Genomic DNA, 14,730 nt, shown 5'->3' with positions numbered 1-14,730 from the left:
TGGGGGCTGCGGTGATGCAAGTAGCCAAAGCAATCGCTGAGCTGCTGCTACCAAAGGTAGTGACTCTGGGAAATGTGCAGGTCATAGTGGATGGCTTTGCTTCAATGGGATTCCATAACTGTGGTGCGGCGATAAATGGAACCCATATCCCTATCTTGGCACCGGAGCACCAGGGCAGCCAGTACATAAACCGCAAGGGGTACTTTTCAATGATCCTGCAAGCACTGGTGGATCACAAGGGACGTTTCACCAACATCAAGGTGGGATGGCCAGGAAGGGTTCATGACATTTGCATCTTCAGGAACACTAATCTGTTTAAATGGTTGCAGCAAGGGATTTACTTCCCAGACCAGAAAATAACCGTTGGGGATGTTGAGATGCCTGTAGTTATCCTTGGGGACCTAGCCTACCCCTTTATGCCATGGCTCATGAAGCCATACATAGGCAGCCTGGACAGTAGTCAGGAGCTGTTCAACTACAGGCTGAGCAAGTGCAGAATGGTGGTAGAATGTGCATTTGGACATTTAAAGGGTCGCTGGCGCACGTTACTGACTCGCTCAGACCTCAGCCAAACCAATATTCCCATTGTTATTGCTGCTTGCTGTGTGCTCCACAGTCTCTGTGAGAGTAAGGGGGAGATGTTTATGGCGGGGTGGGAGGTTGAGACAAATCGCCTGGCTGCTCATTACGCACAGCCAGACACCAGGGCGATTAGACGAGCACACCAGGAAGCCCTGCGCATCAGCAAAGCTTTGAAAACCAGTTTCATGACTGGCCAGGCTACGGTGTGAAAGTTCTGTTTGTTTCTCCTTGATGAAAACCCGCCCCCTTGATTGACTCATTCACTGTAAGCAAACCACCCTCCCCCCTTCGATCACAGCTTGCTTTCAAAGGAAATAAAGTCACTATCATTTAAAAATCATGTATTCTTTATTAATTGATTATAAACATAGGGAGAGAACTGACAAGATAGCCCGGGTGGGGTTTGGGAGGATGATAGGAGGGAAGGAAAAGGCCATTTCAAAAGTTCAAAATAATGACAGCCTTTTGCTTGGGCTGTCCACTGGGGTGGAGTGGGAGGATGCACAGAGCCCCCCCACACACACACACATTCTTGGGCGTCTGGGTGAGGAGGTTATTAGAACATGGTGACGGGGGAGGGCGGTTATACAGGGGCTGCAGCGGCACTCTGTGATCCTGCTGCCGTTCCTGAAGCTCCATCAGACACCGGAGCATGTCCGTTTGATCACGCAGCAGCCCCTGCATTGCAGCCTGCCATCTCTCATCTCGAGCGTCCCTCATGGCCTCACATTCACTGGCATCTTTCCTGTACTTTGATACCGTGTCCTTCCACTCATTCAGATGAGCTCTTTCATCGCGGGTCGGTTGCATGATTTCCGAGAACATGTCTCGCATGCGTTTTTTTCGCCGCCTTATCTGAGATAGCCTTTGGGACAGAGGAGGGAGGCTTGAAAAATTTGCAGCTGTGGGAGGGAGGGAAAAAAGGGAGAGAAGTATTTAAAAAGATACATTTTACAGAACAATGCTTATACTCTTTCACGGTGAACAACACTATTCAGATTACATAGCACATGTGATTTCGGTACAAGGTCGCATTTTGCATCTTAAATTGAGTGCCTGCGGCTTTGGTGTTAGAGATCACAGACGCAGGGCCGGGCAACAGAATTCAGCTTGCATGCAGCCATGGTAAGCCTTTGTCTTTCGGCTTCTGCAACCTTCATAAAAGCAGCGCCCTCCTTTCCCATACCAAGCAAAGCCCATTGAGTGCTGCCGTTTCCCTGTTAACGTGCAGCAGCAGAAACCAAACTAAACGCCCCCACCACCCATCCAATTCTGTGTGATGATCGCTTTACCCCTCCCCCCACCGCGTGGCTGGTATCAGGGAAGATCCCTGCTAGCCAAACGCGAAAAGCTCAGCGTCAATGCCTGCCACACTCCCCCCTCCCCCACTTGGCTAACTGCAGGGAAGGATTTCTTTTCAGCCACAGGCAAACAGCCCAGTAGGAACGGCCACCTCTGTCCCCTTCATTAAATTCCCGTATTTCAACCAGGTTACCATGAACGAGATCACTCTCCTGAGGATAACACAGCGAGATAAAGAACGGATGTTGCTTGAATGCCAGCAAACACCAGGACCATACGCTGCCAGGCTTTGTCATGCAATGATACCAGATTACTTGCTACTAGCATGGTGTGGTCAAGTGTCCTACCATGGAGGACGGAATAAGGCTGCACTGCCCAGAAACCTTCTGCAAAGGCTTTTGGAGTACCTCCAGGAGAGCTTCATGGAGGTGTCCCTGGAGGATTTCCGCTTCATCCCCAGACATGTTAACAGACTTTTCCAGTAGCTGTACTGGCTGCGAATGCATCCCAAGTCCTTAGGGCAAATTAATCATTAAAAAACGCTTGCTTTTAAACCATGTTTTATATTTACAAAGGTACACTCACCAGAGGTCCCTTCCATGGCCTCATTGTCTGGGATACCGCCTTGGGAGGGTACTTCAGTCAGGCTAAGAAAAATATCCTGGCCGTTGGCAAGAACGGAGTGCTGTGTGCTCTCCGCAAGCTTCTCCTCCTCCTCCTCATCTTCCCCGTCCACAGAATCCTCAGGCATGGCTGAGATTACCCCCTCCTCGGAATACACGGTCAGAGGTGGGGTAGTGGTGGCGGCCCCCCCCCTAGAATTGCATGCAGCTCAGCATAAAAGCAGCATGTCTGACCTGGAGCGACTGTTTGCCTCCTTTGTTTTTTGATAGGCTTTTCTGAGCTCCTTAACTTTCACTCGGCACTGATATGAGTCCCTATTGTGGCCTCTCTCCATCATGCCTTTGGAGATTTTTTTCAAATGTTTTGGCATTTCGTCTTTTGGAATGTAGTTCTGCTAGCACGGAATCCTCTCCCCATATAGCGATCAGTTCCAATTCCTCCCGTACGGTCGATGCTGGTGCTCTTTTTCGATTCTCTGACTGCATGGTTACCTGTGCTGATGAGCTCTGCGTGGTCACCTGTGCTCTCCATGCTGGACAAACAGGAAATTAAATTCAAAAGTTCGCGGGGCTTTTCCTGTCTACCTGGCCAGTGCATCCGAGTTCAGATTGCTGTCCAGAGCGGTCACAATGGTGCACTGTGGGATAGCTCCCGGAGGCCAATACCGTCTAATTTTGTCCACACTAACCCTAATTCGAACCGGCAATATCGATTTCGGCGCTACTCCCCTCGTTGGAGAGGAGTACAGAAATTGATTTTAATAGCCCTTTATGTCGAAGTAAATGGCTTCGTTGTGTGGATGGGTGCAGGGTTAATTTGATTTAACGCTGCTAAATTCGACCTAAACTCATAGTGTAGACCAGGCCTAACAGAGTAACTGGTAGCAGTAAGAGGCTGTTATCTCCATGTGGACCAGCCACTAGCAGTGGACGAGACACACACTTTATCAATGGGGCAAAGAGCAGAGGAACATAGAGACTCAAGTCTTGGGTTTAATTCCATATTCATAAAATCATAGAATATCAGGGTTGGAAGGGACCTCAGGAGGTCATCTAGTCCAACCCCCTACTCAAAGCAGGACCAATCCCCAACTAAATAATTCCCCCCCCCCCCCCACCGCCGCTTGGGGTGGCAAAAACCCTGGAGCCATCCCTGCTGTTGACTTATATCCAGCTTGTCGTCCACTGTAACCCCTAGGTCCTTTTCTGCAGAACTGCTGCCTAGCCATTCGGTCCCTAGTCTGTAGCAGTGCATAGGATTCTTCCGTCCTAAGTGCGGGACTCTGCACTTGTCCTTGTTGAACCTCCTCAGGTTTCTTTTGGCCCAGTCATCTAATTTGTCTAGGTCCCTCTGTATCCTATCCCTACCCTCCAGCGTCTCTATCACTCCTCCCAGTTTAGTGTCATCTGCAAACTTGCTGAGGGTGCAGTCCATACCATCCTCCAGATCATTAATGAAGATATTGAACAAAACTGGCCCCAGGACCAACTCTTGGGGCACTCCGCTTGAAGCTGCCAACTAGACATGGAGCCATTGATGACTACCCGTTGAGCCCGACGATCTAGCCAGCTTTCTATCCACCTGTAGTAGTTCCGGGGTGGGGCTCGTCCCTTCCTGGGGCACCTGAAAGCCAGGCCGCCCCGCTACAAAGCGAATAACAGTTAGGGCCGCGACCTTTGGGTAGGGGCTAAGCACACAATTAACAGTTCAGGGCTCAGGCCCCTATGCAGGGACTGATCACACAGTTAACAGTGTAGAGCTCAGGCCCTTATGCAGGGGCTGAGCACACAATTAACAGTTCAGGGCTCAGGCCCCGATGCAGGGACTGAGCACACAATTAACAGTTCTGAGCTCAGGCCCCGATGCAGGGGCTGGGTCAGTTTGGGTTAGCCCAGGCCCTAGGTCAGGGCGGGGCAGCAAATCAATAGTCAGTCAGGGGCCCAGGCCCCTTGGACAAGGAGGAGGAGAGACTGCCACCCGGCGCGGGGTGGCAGGGGGGAACACAGGCCCACCCACTCCACTGTGTTCCAGCCCGGGGCCCTATCCGCAGCAGTCCGTCTGCCGCGCAGTCAGTGGGGATCCTGACCGCAACACACTGACATGGGTTCGGGGTCTGCTATCCCCGGGCCAGTTCCCATCTCCTCCTCCATGGGTACCTGCTCCTCCTGAGTTCCGTCTGCTGGGTCGCAGATCATGGGCTCCTCCGGGCCCCGAGCACCAGGTAGGTCTGTCGCTCCCTCTGGGCCCTCGGCGGGGGGAAGCTCAGATCGCTCCTCAGGATACCGGGCTCTCGGCAGGCTCGGCCAGTCCTCCTCAGGGTACCGGGCTCTCGGCAGGCTCGGCCAGTCCTCCTCAGGGTACCAGGCTCTCGGCAGGCCCGGCCAGTCCTCCTCAGGGTACCGGGCTCTCGGCAAGCTCAGGTCCGCGGGAGCTCGGGCACCAGCGTCTGTCCTCTCCCGCTGCCGGCCAGCTACTGAGCGCTGGGGCCTGGCCTTTATACTTCCTGTCCCGCCCCTTGACTTCCGGGGGGCGGGGACAGGCCGCGGTGGCTCCGCCCACTCTGGCGGCTTTTCTGGCTCATCGCTTCCTGGGGCGCCTGGAAGCCAGGCCGCCCCGCTACACCACCTTATAGTCCATTCATCCAGCCCATACTTCTTCAACTTTCTGGCAAGAATACTGTGGGAGACCGTATCAAAAGTTTTGCTAAAGTCAAGGAATAACACGTCCACTGCTTTCCCCTCATCCACAGAGCCAGTTATCTTGTCACAGAAGGCAATTAGGTTAGTCAGGCATGCCTTGCCCTTGGTGAATCCATGCTGGCTGTTCCTGATCACTTTCCTCTCCTCTAAGTGCTTCAGAATTGACTCCTTGAGGGACCTGCTCCATGATTTTTCCAGGGACTGAGGTGAGGCTGACTAGCCTGTAGTTCACAGGATCCTCCTCCTTTCCTTTTTTAAAGATGGGCACTACATTAGCCTTTTTCCAGTCATCCGGGATATACCCTGATCGCCACGAGTTTTCAAAGATAATGGCGGATGTGATTGCAGAGCCATTGGCCAACTCCTTTAGCACCCTCGGATGTAGTGCATCCGGCTCCATGGATATGTGCTCGTCCAACTTTTCTAAATAGTCCTGAACCACTTCTTTTTCCACAGAGGGCTGGTCACCTCCTCCCCATGCTGTGCTGCCCAGTGCAGTAGTCTTGTTTGTGACCTTGTTTGTGAAAACAGGCAAAAAAAGCATTGAGTACATTGTTTACATTAGCTTATTCTGAAGGAGAGTGGTTTTTTTAGTGGTTATAGACCTCTGTACTCCTCTTTCCACCTCCATGCTCTCATTCCCAGCCCAACATTCCTTTCTCACCCTTCTGCATTCTTGTTAGACTTCCTCCTTTTCCTCCAAGCTGCCTGGGAGCCAGTAACAGAAGCATTGAGAGCACAGGCAAGACAGTGTTCTTTGAGTGGTTGAAGACATTTATTCCGCTCAGGTGCATGTGTGCCTAGCACATCAAAGTTGGAGAATTTTGCCTACCAGTATCAGTAGGGGCAGCACTTGTGCTCCTCCCTTCATAATCCCTTTCATGGCTATATAAGGATGGTGCTGCATAACCCCCTCTCAGTTCCTTCTCACTGACCACAGCTAGAGTTGCAGCGCTTAGTGTGATCTTTCTTCACACTTGTCTTCGCAGCTCTTTGTAACTTCCTTTGTGTATATATTTATAGTTTAGACCCTTGTAGTTTCTCCCAGTGGGATGCCCTGACTGGGGTTTAAACATTGCCCTTCTTGTGGGGCAGCTATCCTATCTCCTATTCTTGGAGAAAACTGCTGAGACATTACATTCTTTCAAGGACTTGCAAGCCATGCTATGCTTCTTGGAGATTTATAACCAAGCCAGAAAGAGACTGTGTTTTGGGAACCAACAATGGCAATATTGTCCTCACTGATATTTCCATCAGTCTTCTTACCCCATGAGGCAAAAAGATTTCCTTCAAAAGGAGCACAAATCATGGAGGAGGAAACCTCGGTCTAGTTTCAGTCAACTGGCCTGTCCTCTTCCTTCTTCAGCTAGATTTGAGTGGCGTTTTGAGAACAGCACCACAGTTGTCAATGTCATATCCATACTCCAGATATTTAGGGATAGGCTGTCTCACTTGGGAGACAATAAATATGGACAGATGGGTCTTAAACACTGTGGGATTGGGTTATGCCATTAGTTCCTATACATTCCACCTTCCAATTCTCCTGTCCCTCTTGAGGGACCCCTATCATGAGTCACTGCTGTTACAGCAGGTACAAACCTTGTGTACTCTAGAGGCTATAGAGGAGGTTTCTTATTTTTGTGGAAAGGGGTTTTATTCCCAGTACTTCCTGATCCCCCTCAGATTCAAGGGAGGAATGAGACCTATCCTCAATCTCCGTGCTCTCCACAAACATAAGCAAGTACATGAGATTCTGCATGATTACCCTGGCTGCCATTCTTTCCACTCGGAATCACAGTGACTGATTTGCTGTTCTTAATCTCCAGGATGCTTGCTGTCATGTGACAATCTTCCCAGGCCATAGGCAGTTCCTCATATTCCTCATCACTGGCCATCACTACCATTACGCAGTTCTCTCCTTCGCTCTCCTGCCCTTCACTGATCGAGACTGTAGTTAGTGACGCCACCACAATAAGTTGAGGAGCGCATCTAGTAATGTTAAAAATTCAGAGTTTGTGGTCGGGAGAAGTTTTGTCATATCAACTTGCTGGAACTTTGAGCAATATAGAATATCTGTCAGGCTATTTGGGATCACATCCGGAGGACAGCGATTTTTATTCTCAGATTATACCACTGCAATGTATTATGTGAACAAGCAGGCATTGTGCACACTCCAACCAGCAATAAAGTTCTGGCACCTCTGCATTGAGGAAGGTATTGTATCCAAAGTGGCGTGCTTACCAGGCACTCAGAACCAACTACCTGGTTGGTCTTTTTCAAACAGCCATGAGTGGTCCCTAAAGAACAGTATGCTGAGGTCCATTTTCTAGCAATGAGGAGCCCTTTCACAGACTTGTTTGTGACAAAGGACAACAGAAAATGGCATCAATTCTGTTCTTGAGAGGGACACAGTCCAGGGACTCTTTATCAATGCCTTTCATCAGAACTGGGAAGGGAATGTGATGTATGCCCCCTTTCTCCCCCGTTTCCTCAGGTTATCCTCATGCTCACTTTGGATTACTCCAAACTAATTCTCATTTCTGATAGCATGGCTGAGGCAATGTTCGTTTTTTGATCTCCCCTCTCTGTTTGACCTCTCAAAACTTTCACTCAGCTTCATGGCCAGGATGTTTATCCAGCATTGAGCAGTCTGCACCTTAAATGTGTGGAGGCTGCCTAGCTAGATGAAGGGAAGGAGCACTGCTCAGAGGTAGTTGGAGATGGTTTTCAAGTGAAGATGATATTCTCACACCCTATGATGGTGAGGTTTTTTTTTTTAAAGGGTGTTATCCTTCTTTTTCCACCTGTGAAAGAAACAGTACCATTGTGGGACCTAAATACAGTCCTGGCAGTGCTGATGGGTCCACTATTTAAGTCAGTAGAAGCATGTTCACATGCTGTCCTCTCTCAGAAAACGGCCTTCCTTGTGGTTATAACATCTGCAGGAAGAGTTAGTGACTTGCAGTTCTTAGTGGCAGATCCTCTGTATACTAAGTTCTTCAAGGACAAGGTGGTGTTTAAGACTACACACACGCTTTTTTTTTTTTTTTTCTGAAGTGGTATCTCTGTTTCACTTTAATCAGGTTATTTACTTACCTATATTTTTTTCCCAAACCACATTCAAGTGCAAAGGAGCAGCATCTACATAACTTAGATGTCAGGTGGTGCTTAGTGTTTTATTTAGAGAGAAATAAGCCATTTCGTTTATCACCTTGAATCTTTGTGTCCTATGCTGAGCGAATGAAGGGGCAACTAGTTTCCATGCAGATCATTTCCAAGGGGATTACCCTCTGTATTACCATGGTTTATGTAGTGTAGATGACACCTCTAGGCTCTACAATCATTGGAGGTTCATTGAACCAGAGCTTAGTCGACATCTGCTCCGTTGCTTAGTGATGTCTCAACAGTGGATATCTGCAGAGCTGAATGGTCTTCTGTGAATACATTTGCTAGGCATTTTGCTATCACCATGGCATCAAGATTGGATGTAAATTTTGGGAAGGCACTTCTGTGCACTAACTGTTTAAAGACTCTGAGCCCACCTTCTGCTGGAACTGCTTGTGAGTCACCTGCATGGAATACAACTCTGCAACCACTCGAAGAAGAGACAGTTGCTTACCTGTATTGTAACTGTTGCTCTTCAAGATGTGGGTGTAGATATGCATTGCATGACCCACCCTCTGCCCCTCCACATAGGAGTCTCCAGCTGGGGATTTCAGTTCAAAGGAACTGCGGGGGGTCAGAGCGGCGCTGCCGTTATGGAGCCATGAATGGGGTTATGAGGGGAGGGGGCGAGCACCATCCCTACAGGTGCTGCTAGGCAAATTTCTCTGACTTGGGTGTGCGCAGAGCTGAGTTGAATACATGTCTGCACCCACATCTTCAATGTATCGAGACACTAGAGCTTCTCAACAAAATAGTTATAAGATTTTTTTTTTTAATTTTAGCAAAATAGCGTACTTCCCTAATCTCATTCTCAGAAATCACTGTATCACTTTATCTGAAACCAGTCAGCTTCCCCCCCAGTGCCTCCTGCCTGCTGGTGGGCCCCGTGGATCAACTCCCTCCCACCACAATCTGCTGTTTCAGGGTGTGCAGGCAGGAGGCTTGGGGGCGGGGGGGGGGGAAGCAAGGACTCAGTGTGCTTAGGGGAGGAGGCAGAACTGGGTGGCAAGAGGTGGGGTGGTGGAGCAGGGATGGGAAGAGGCGGGGAAGGGTTGGAGTGGAGGCGGAGGTGGAGGCCAAGCACCCCGTGGCACTTTCAAAAGTTGGCACCTGTGCTGAAAGGACCTTACACTTGTTCTCTACACCCTCCCTGTGCATTCAATATTTCTTTATGTAATGTTTTCATATTGTGTTTACTAAATTTGCTATTTTTACAGAGAAACAAAATATTCCCAGTCTAGGAAAAAAAAAACAACTATGCTCATTATCTTTTTGGACAAAAGCCTTTATGCTTGTAATTGAATATTTCTCTAGCATTATTTTAAAATGCTAATGTGAATGTTCCATATTACAAAATTGTTATATTTTCAAATGTATTGCTGAAGAAAACCATGCTTTTAACCATGCTTAAAAGAGATATTGGATAAATTCACATTTTAAATAATCATAAAACATCCACAACCAGCTAGTGAGTCATTGTAAACAAGAGATAAATTTTTAGGAGCAAACTTCGCTTTGCACTCACATGTGTACCTAACTTATCCTTTTGAAACCTTTGCCCAAAATCACAACTTTGGCCAAGACACTTGGCCTGTGGGTCACATCCCCCTTCATGTTATAATTCATTTCCCCCATCAGATTCAGTTTTAAGATCTCACTTTTAAAAATAAAATGCCTTTGTAGTTGTAAAGATTATCTCCAAAAGTAAATGGTACAGTTTGGCCCTCCAGCGTTTAGGGTATGACCTGAAATGGTAGCTCCGAGTGATAACAGCCCCACTATTTCAGTAGTGGTGTTGGCTTGGAAAATGACTGTTTCACTGATTGTTTGCTGTGTTGGTCCCAAGATATTAGAGAGACTAGGTAGGTAATATCTTTTATTGGACCAACTTCTGTGGAGAGAGAAAAGCTTTCAAGTTACCTGAGGAAGAACTCTGTATAGCTTGAAAGCTTGTCTCTTTCACTAGCAGAAGGTGGTCCAATAAAAGAGATTACCTCAGCCACCTTGCTTCACTGATTAGAAGAAACCCCCAGCTAATTTGTTCATATATTATTGTTTGCAAGCAGTGATGGATATGGAATATGTAGGCCAGGGGTTCTCAAACTGGGCGTCAGGACCCCTGAGGGGGTCACAAGGTTATTACATGGAGGGTGGGGGGGTCACGAGCCGTCAGCCTCCACCTCAAACTCCACTTTGCCTCCAGCATTTATAATGGTGTTAAATATATAAAAAATGTTTTTAATTTATAAGGGATGGTCGCACTCAGAGGCTCAGTATGTGAAAGAGGTCACCAGTACAAAAGTTTGAGAACCACTGCAGCAGATGCTCTCTTTCCCTCCCCAAAAGAAAAAAAAGCTAAATGTGCTCTGCCATAAGCAATGGGATTCTGCTTTATTCTCTCACTAAATTTACTCCTGAGGGAATTCTGTGCCAAAAAATTAAAAATTCTGTGCACAATATTTTAAAATTCTGCAAAATTCTGCATATTTTATTTGTCAAAATAACACAATATAATCACACCAGTTTCAATTATTTTTGGTCATTTATTTCAAAATACCTGTCAACAAGTATGTCTGTAACAATACAGACAACAAAAAAGATTCAGGAAATGTTTTTTGACAAATAGATTTCTTACTAGGCATATTAATACATAACTCTGAGTAATAATTCATTTAAACTACAATACAGTACCATATTTCCTGCACCCCTCAGAAGTAGTGCAAAGACTTGGGGGAGTTGGGGGTAATGGAGGAGCTGAGGGAGAGAGAAGTGAATTGCTGGGAAGGAGCCTGGCTGTGAACTTGGAGGGTTGTTGGCTATTGGTGGGGAAAGTATGGAACAGGTTTTTAAATTTCAGTGGATATGTAAGATGCCCTTTTTAGAGAGAGGGTAAATTAGTTACTTATAATTGATCCGTGAAGCTGAGCTACATAGATCCATTCATTGACGGTAACATCCTTTCTCCATACAGCTACGCTTCTTGAGATGGAATTCTGCTGGGTCTCTATATTTTCTATTGTATAGGCCAGAAAGAACTGATAGAGGCTGTCGCAGAATGGTACTACCCACAGCATTTCCCTTCCAATCTTACAGTTATAGTTTTGTTTGTATTTTGGGTGGGGAATACTCCAAATTATTTGAGGGGGGGGGTCAGAATTAATTTGCCAAAGACGCAAGAATTTGGATACATAGGATACTATGTGCCAGAGAACAAGTAGGTAAGGTATTTATCCTTTCTCTGTTGCATAGAATGTTTCATAAGTAAATGCGTTCTATTCAAATAGATATTTTTATAGTAATTAAAACTTTGTTTTCAGATGACAAGAGTGAACCCATTCATTTCTATGAATATGGTCCAAAAGACATTGCCACCATCTTCTTCTACATGCTTCTAGCCATTATTCTGCATGCTGTGATTCAAGAATACATACTAGATGTAAGTTAACAATGGGGATGTAATTTACTTATGAAATTTTTTTATTTATTTAGGCTGTTTGTTACATGTTTCTTCTGCTTGTCTCATATAAGATAACACCAGCACTTGTATAAGTCATGTTGCAAAATAAAATAAAATCAAATGTAGGTATATTTACACATCACATGCTGGTGGTTCTTTTGTCATTCAATATAAATATTATTAGACTCTGGAAATGTGTCTATATAACAATATATTTAATGAAGTAATATTTAATCATAGTTTCTCTGACTCTTCTAGTATTCTCCATTAATAAGTGGATGGAAAAAACAGTAGTGTGCCCACTACATCAAACCTTCATGTGTCCCTAAAGTTTTAAATTGGAAGTCAGTTGAAAAAATATTTAAATAAAACAAAAAAATTGCTGTTCCCCCTTCCTCCATTGTGGCTTTATTGGAAATGTTTTGATTTAATATGAATTAGTAGCTAAATGTACTTTCCACTCTTTCTTTTATCTACAGGTAGTTTTTTTTTTTTTTTAAAGCAGATATTAAGAATTTCTTTAACTAGTGAATTTTTTCACTTTTTTCCATGCAATTTTTTTTTAACCTTAGTCTTTAACAGTGACCATTGACATTCCCCTGGAACCGCCGTAAATCTACAGAGTTAGGTTCTGACTGTAAACTTCTGGGCTTTTATTTTTTGCCTCTTTGTCAAATAAGCAAGTCACAAATTTGAGAAGTTAAGGTTCCAGTATTTTCACTGTTGTATATGCATGCTAGAGCTCCATTACCTGGAAATATGAATACAAAGGGCCTGGTTAATCCAGCCTTAGGATGACACCTGCAGCATCAGACCCTAACTAAGTAATAAGGCTCTGATCCTGGGAAAAAAAAACATGACTAAATTTAAATACATGAGCACGTCTCATATTGGTTTCAGTATGACTTCTCACACAAGTAAAGTTAAGCATGCATGTAATATTTTTCAGGATCAGAGCCTAACGTGAGGAATGGAAGATCTTGGAGGTAACGACTACTTAATTGAGGGCTAAGTGCCAAGTAGCTTGTTTTTTTTTTTTTTTTCCTCTACCAATAATGATTAAAATAAAATGTTGATCTGTTTTTATATCCCCAAATGTGTTTCTTGTTTTCAGAAAATTAATAGACGTCTCCATTTGTCAAAAACGAAGCACAGCAAATTCAATGAATCGGGGCAGTTAGCATTTTTCTATTTGTTTTCATTTGCCTGGGGAGCAAGTATTTTGACTGCAGTAAGTAAGTCAAATTGCTATCTGTATTTGTTTTAAAAATACACATCTAAAATATTATGAAAGTTCTTAAATGACAACTTTTTTTCCAGGAAGAATTCATGACAAACCCTACCTTGTTATGGAAAGACTATCCCCATTCTCACATGTTGTAAGTGTTTAATTCTCTTTTTCTAGGTGTTTGACAGTTGGCTACTAAAACTTTGTATTGGTAATCAAAACAGTGTAGACAGTTTTCATTTGTATTAGTGACCAATAGCTGAAAATCCTTGGGGGGGAGGGGTGAGAGAGAGAGAGAATATTTAGACTCCCATCCTGTTAATGCTTGCACCAGTTTAACTTTACCATGTGAGTAGCCACACAGAGTTCAATGAGTATAAAGTTAAGCATATGCAGAAGTGTTTAGAGGATTATTGCCTGACTAAGTATTACTAAACCTGCCTGTCTTCCGCTGAAGGAACTTGGTGGTTAGGTGGGTGTTCCTCCACTCCCCAAACAAAAACAAAAAAATGGTCCAAGGGGTGATATAGAACTTGCAAACAGGAAGGGAATTTGTAAACACTTATTCAAGAAATTACTTCTTGACTTTATAGTAGCTGATAAAGCAGTTTCTGTTTGCAATTCCTTTTATATATAGTATAGCATATTATAGGTCAGCATTTCTTATTGTGAGGGAGTGAGGTAAAATAGTGTATCCTTTAAAAACCTAAATACTTAACATCCTAAACTTCTTCCCTTCTAAATTGTTGTTTAGTTTTCAGGTAAAATTCTTCTATGTCTGCCAGATTGCCTATTGGCTTCATGCACTCCCAGAATTGTACTTTCAAAAGATTCGAAAGGTATGAATTGAAACCTTCGCTACTTTATTTTAAAAATAAATTTTGAATTGCTTGATTTGTTTGGTAATGCAATCTTGGTGGGAAACTTACATGGGGTGCATACTTCAAATAGAATTCCTTTGCCTTACAGAGAGAAGTACAGCAGTGAGGAAGATAAGGAAAGTTGACACATTTCAGTATGGTGGGTTTTAAAGTAGGTTAGCTAAAATTTAACTTTAAGTATTCTCTTAATTTTAGGAAGATATACCAAGACAGCTATACTATATCTGCCTTTACATTGCTCACATATCTGGTGCCTATGTACTGAAGTAAGTATTTGTAAATGGTAACTAATTGAAAAGTTTTTTACTTCATTATTCCAATCATCATTTTTTTTTTTTTTTTTTTTTTTACTATTTTTCATGTGGCTCTGTGTATTCCCATTTATGGGTACTGTGCCACCTTGTGGTGCTTTACAGTAAAACCTTCTAATAGCAGCATCCGTTAGATCGCTCTCGTGACCTTTCCCACTTCCCTCAGCATCAGGACATATTAAGCCAAGGCTATATAGGGGGTGGAGCGACCTCACCACCTCAGATCCTTCCACATGCCTGGATAGATGCAAAGCATTCTGGTCTTTTTGGAACCAGAGCCTTTTTTCTTGAGGTAGTTAGTGTTAGTTGTTGGTATGTAATTAGTTAGCAATTACATTCTTGTAATTCTTCTTTCCAGTTCTGCATTATGGCAGAATTGAAGAAACAGAAGAACCTGGGTTTCAAAAGGTGCATTTCCTACCTGGCTGTCTTCCTAGCATCTGATGACTATATTCAGGGCCTCAAGTGCCTGGGAGAAACT

The 14,730-nt window shown here is 44.7% G+C and overlaps 1 protein-coding gene across 1 annotated transcript in view; it reads left to right on the top strand.

The window, feature by feature from the left end:
- The window catches only part of LOC128846567 (translocating chain-associated membrane protein 1-like), a 52,630-nt gene that overhangs the window by 20,509 nt on the left and 17,391 nt on the right, over window positions 1-14,730 (top strand). Inside the window, exons 3-7 of the mRNA XM_054045756.1 lie at window positions 11,690-11,808; window positions 12,944-13,060; window positions 13,150-13,208; window positions 13,812-13,896; window positions 14,134-14,204. Of these exons, the coding sequence (XP_053901731.1) occupies window positions 11,690-11,808; window positions 12,944-13,060; window positions 13,150-13,208; window positions 13,812-13,896; window positions 14,134-14,204 (451 nt within the window). The remainder of the gene's footprint in view (window positions 1-11,689; window positions 11,809-12,943; window positions 13,061-13,149; window positions 13,209-13,811; window positions 13,897-14,133; window positions 14,205-14,730) is intronic.

The sequence above is a fragment of the Malaclemys terrapin genome, chromosome 12, assembly GCF_027887155.1.
Source record: "Malaclemys terrapin pileata isolate rMalTer1 chromosome 12, rMalTer1.hap1, whole genome shotgun sequence".
Taxonomy (NCBI): Eukaryota; Metazoa; Chordata; order Testudines; family Emydidae; genus Malaclemys; species Malaclemys terrapin.
Note: the sequence above shows the minus strand (reverse complement) of the source record. Positions and strands in the feature narration are given on the sequence as shown.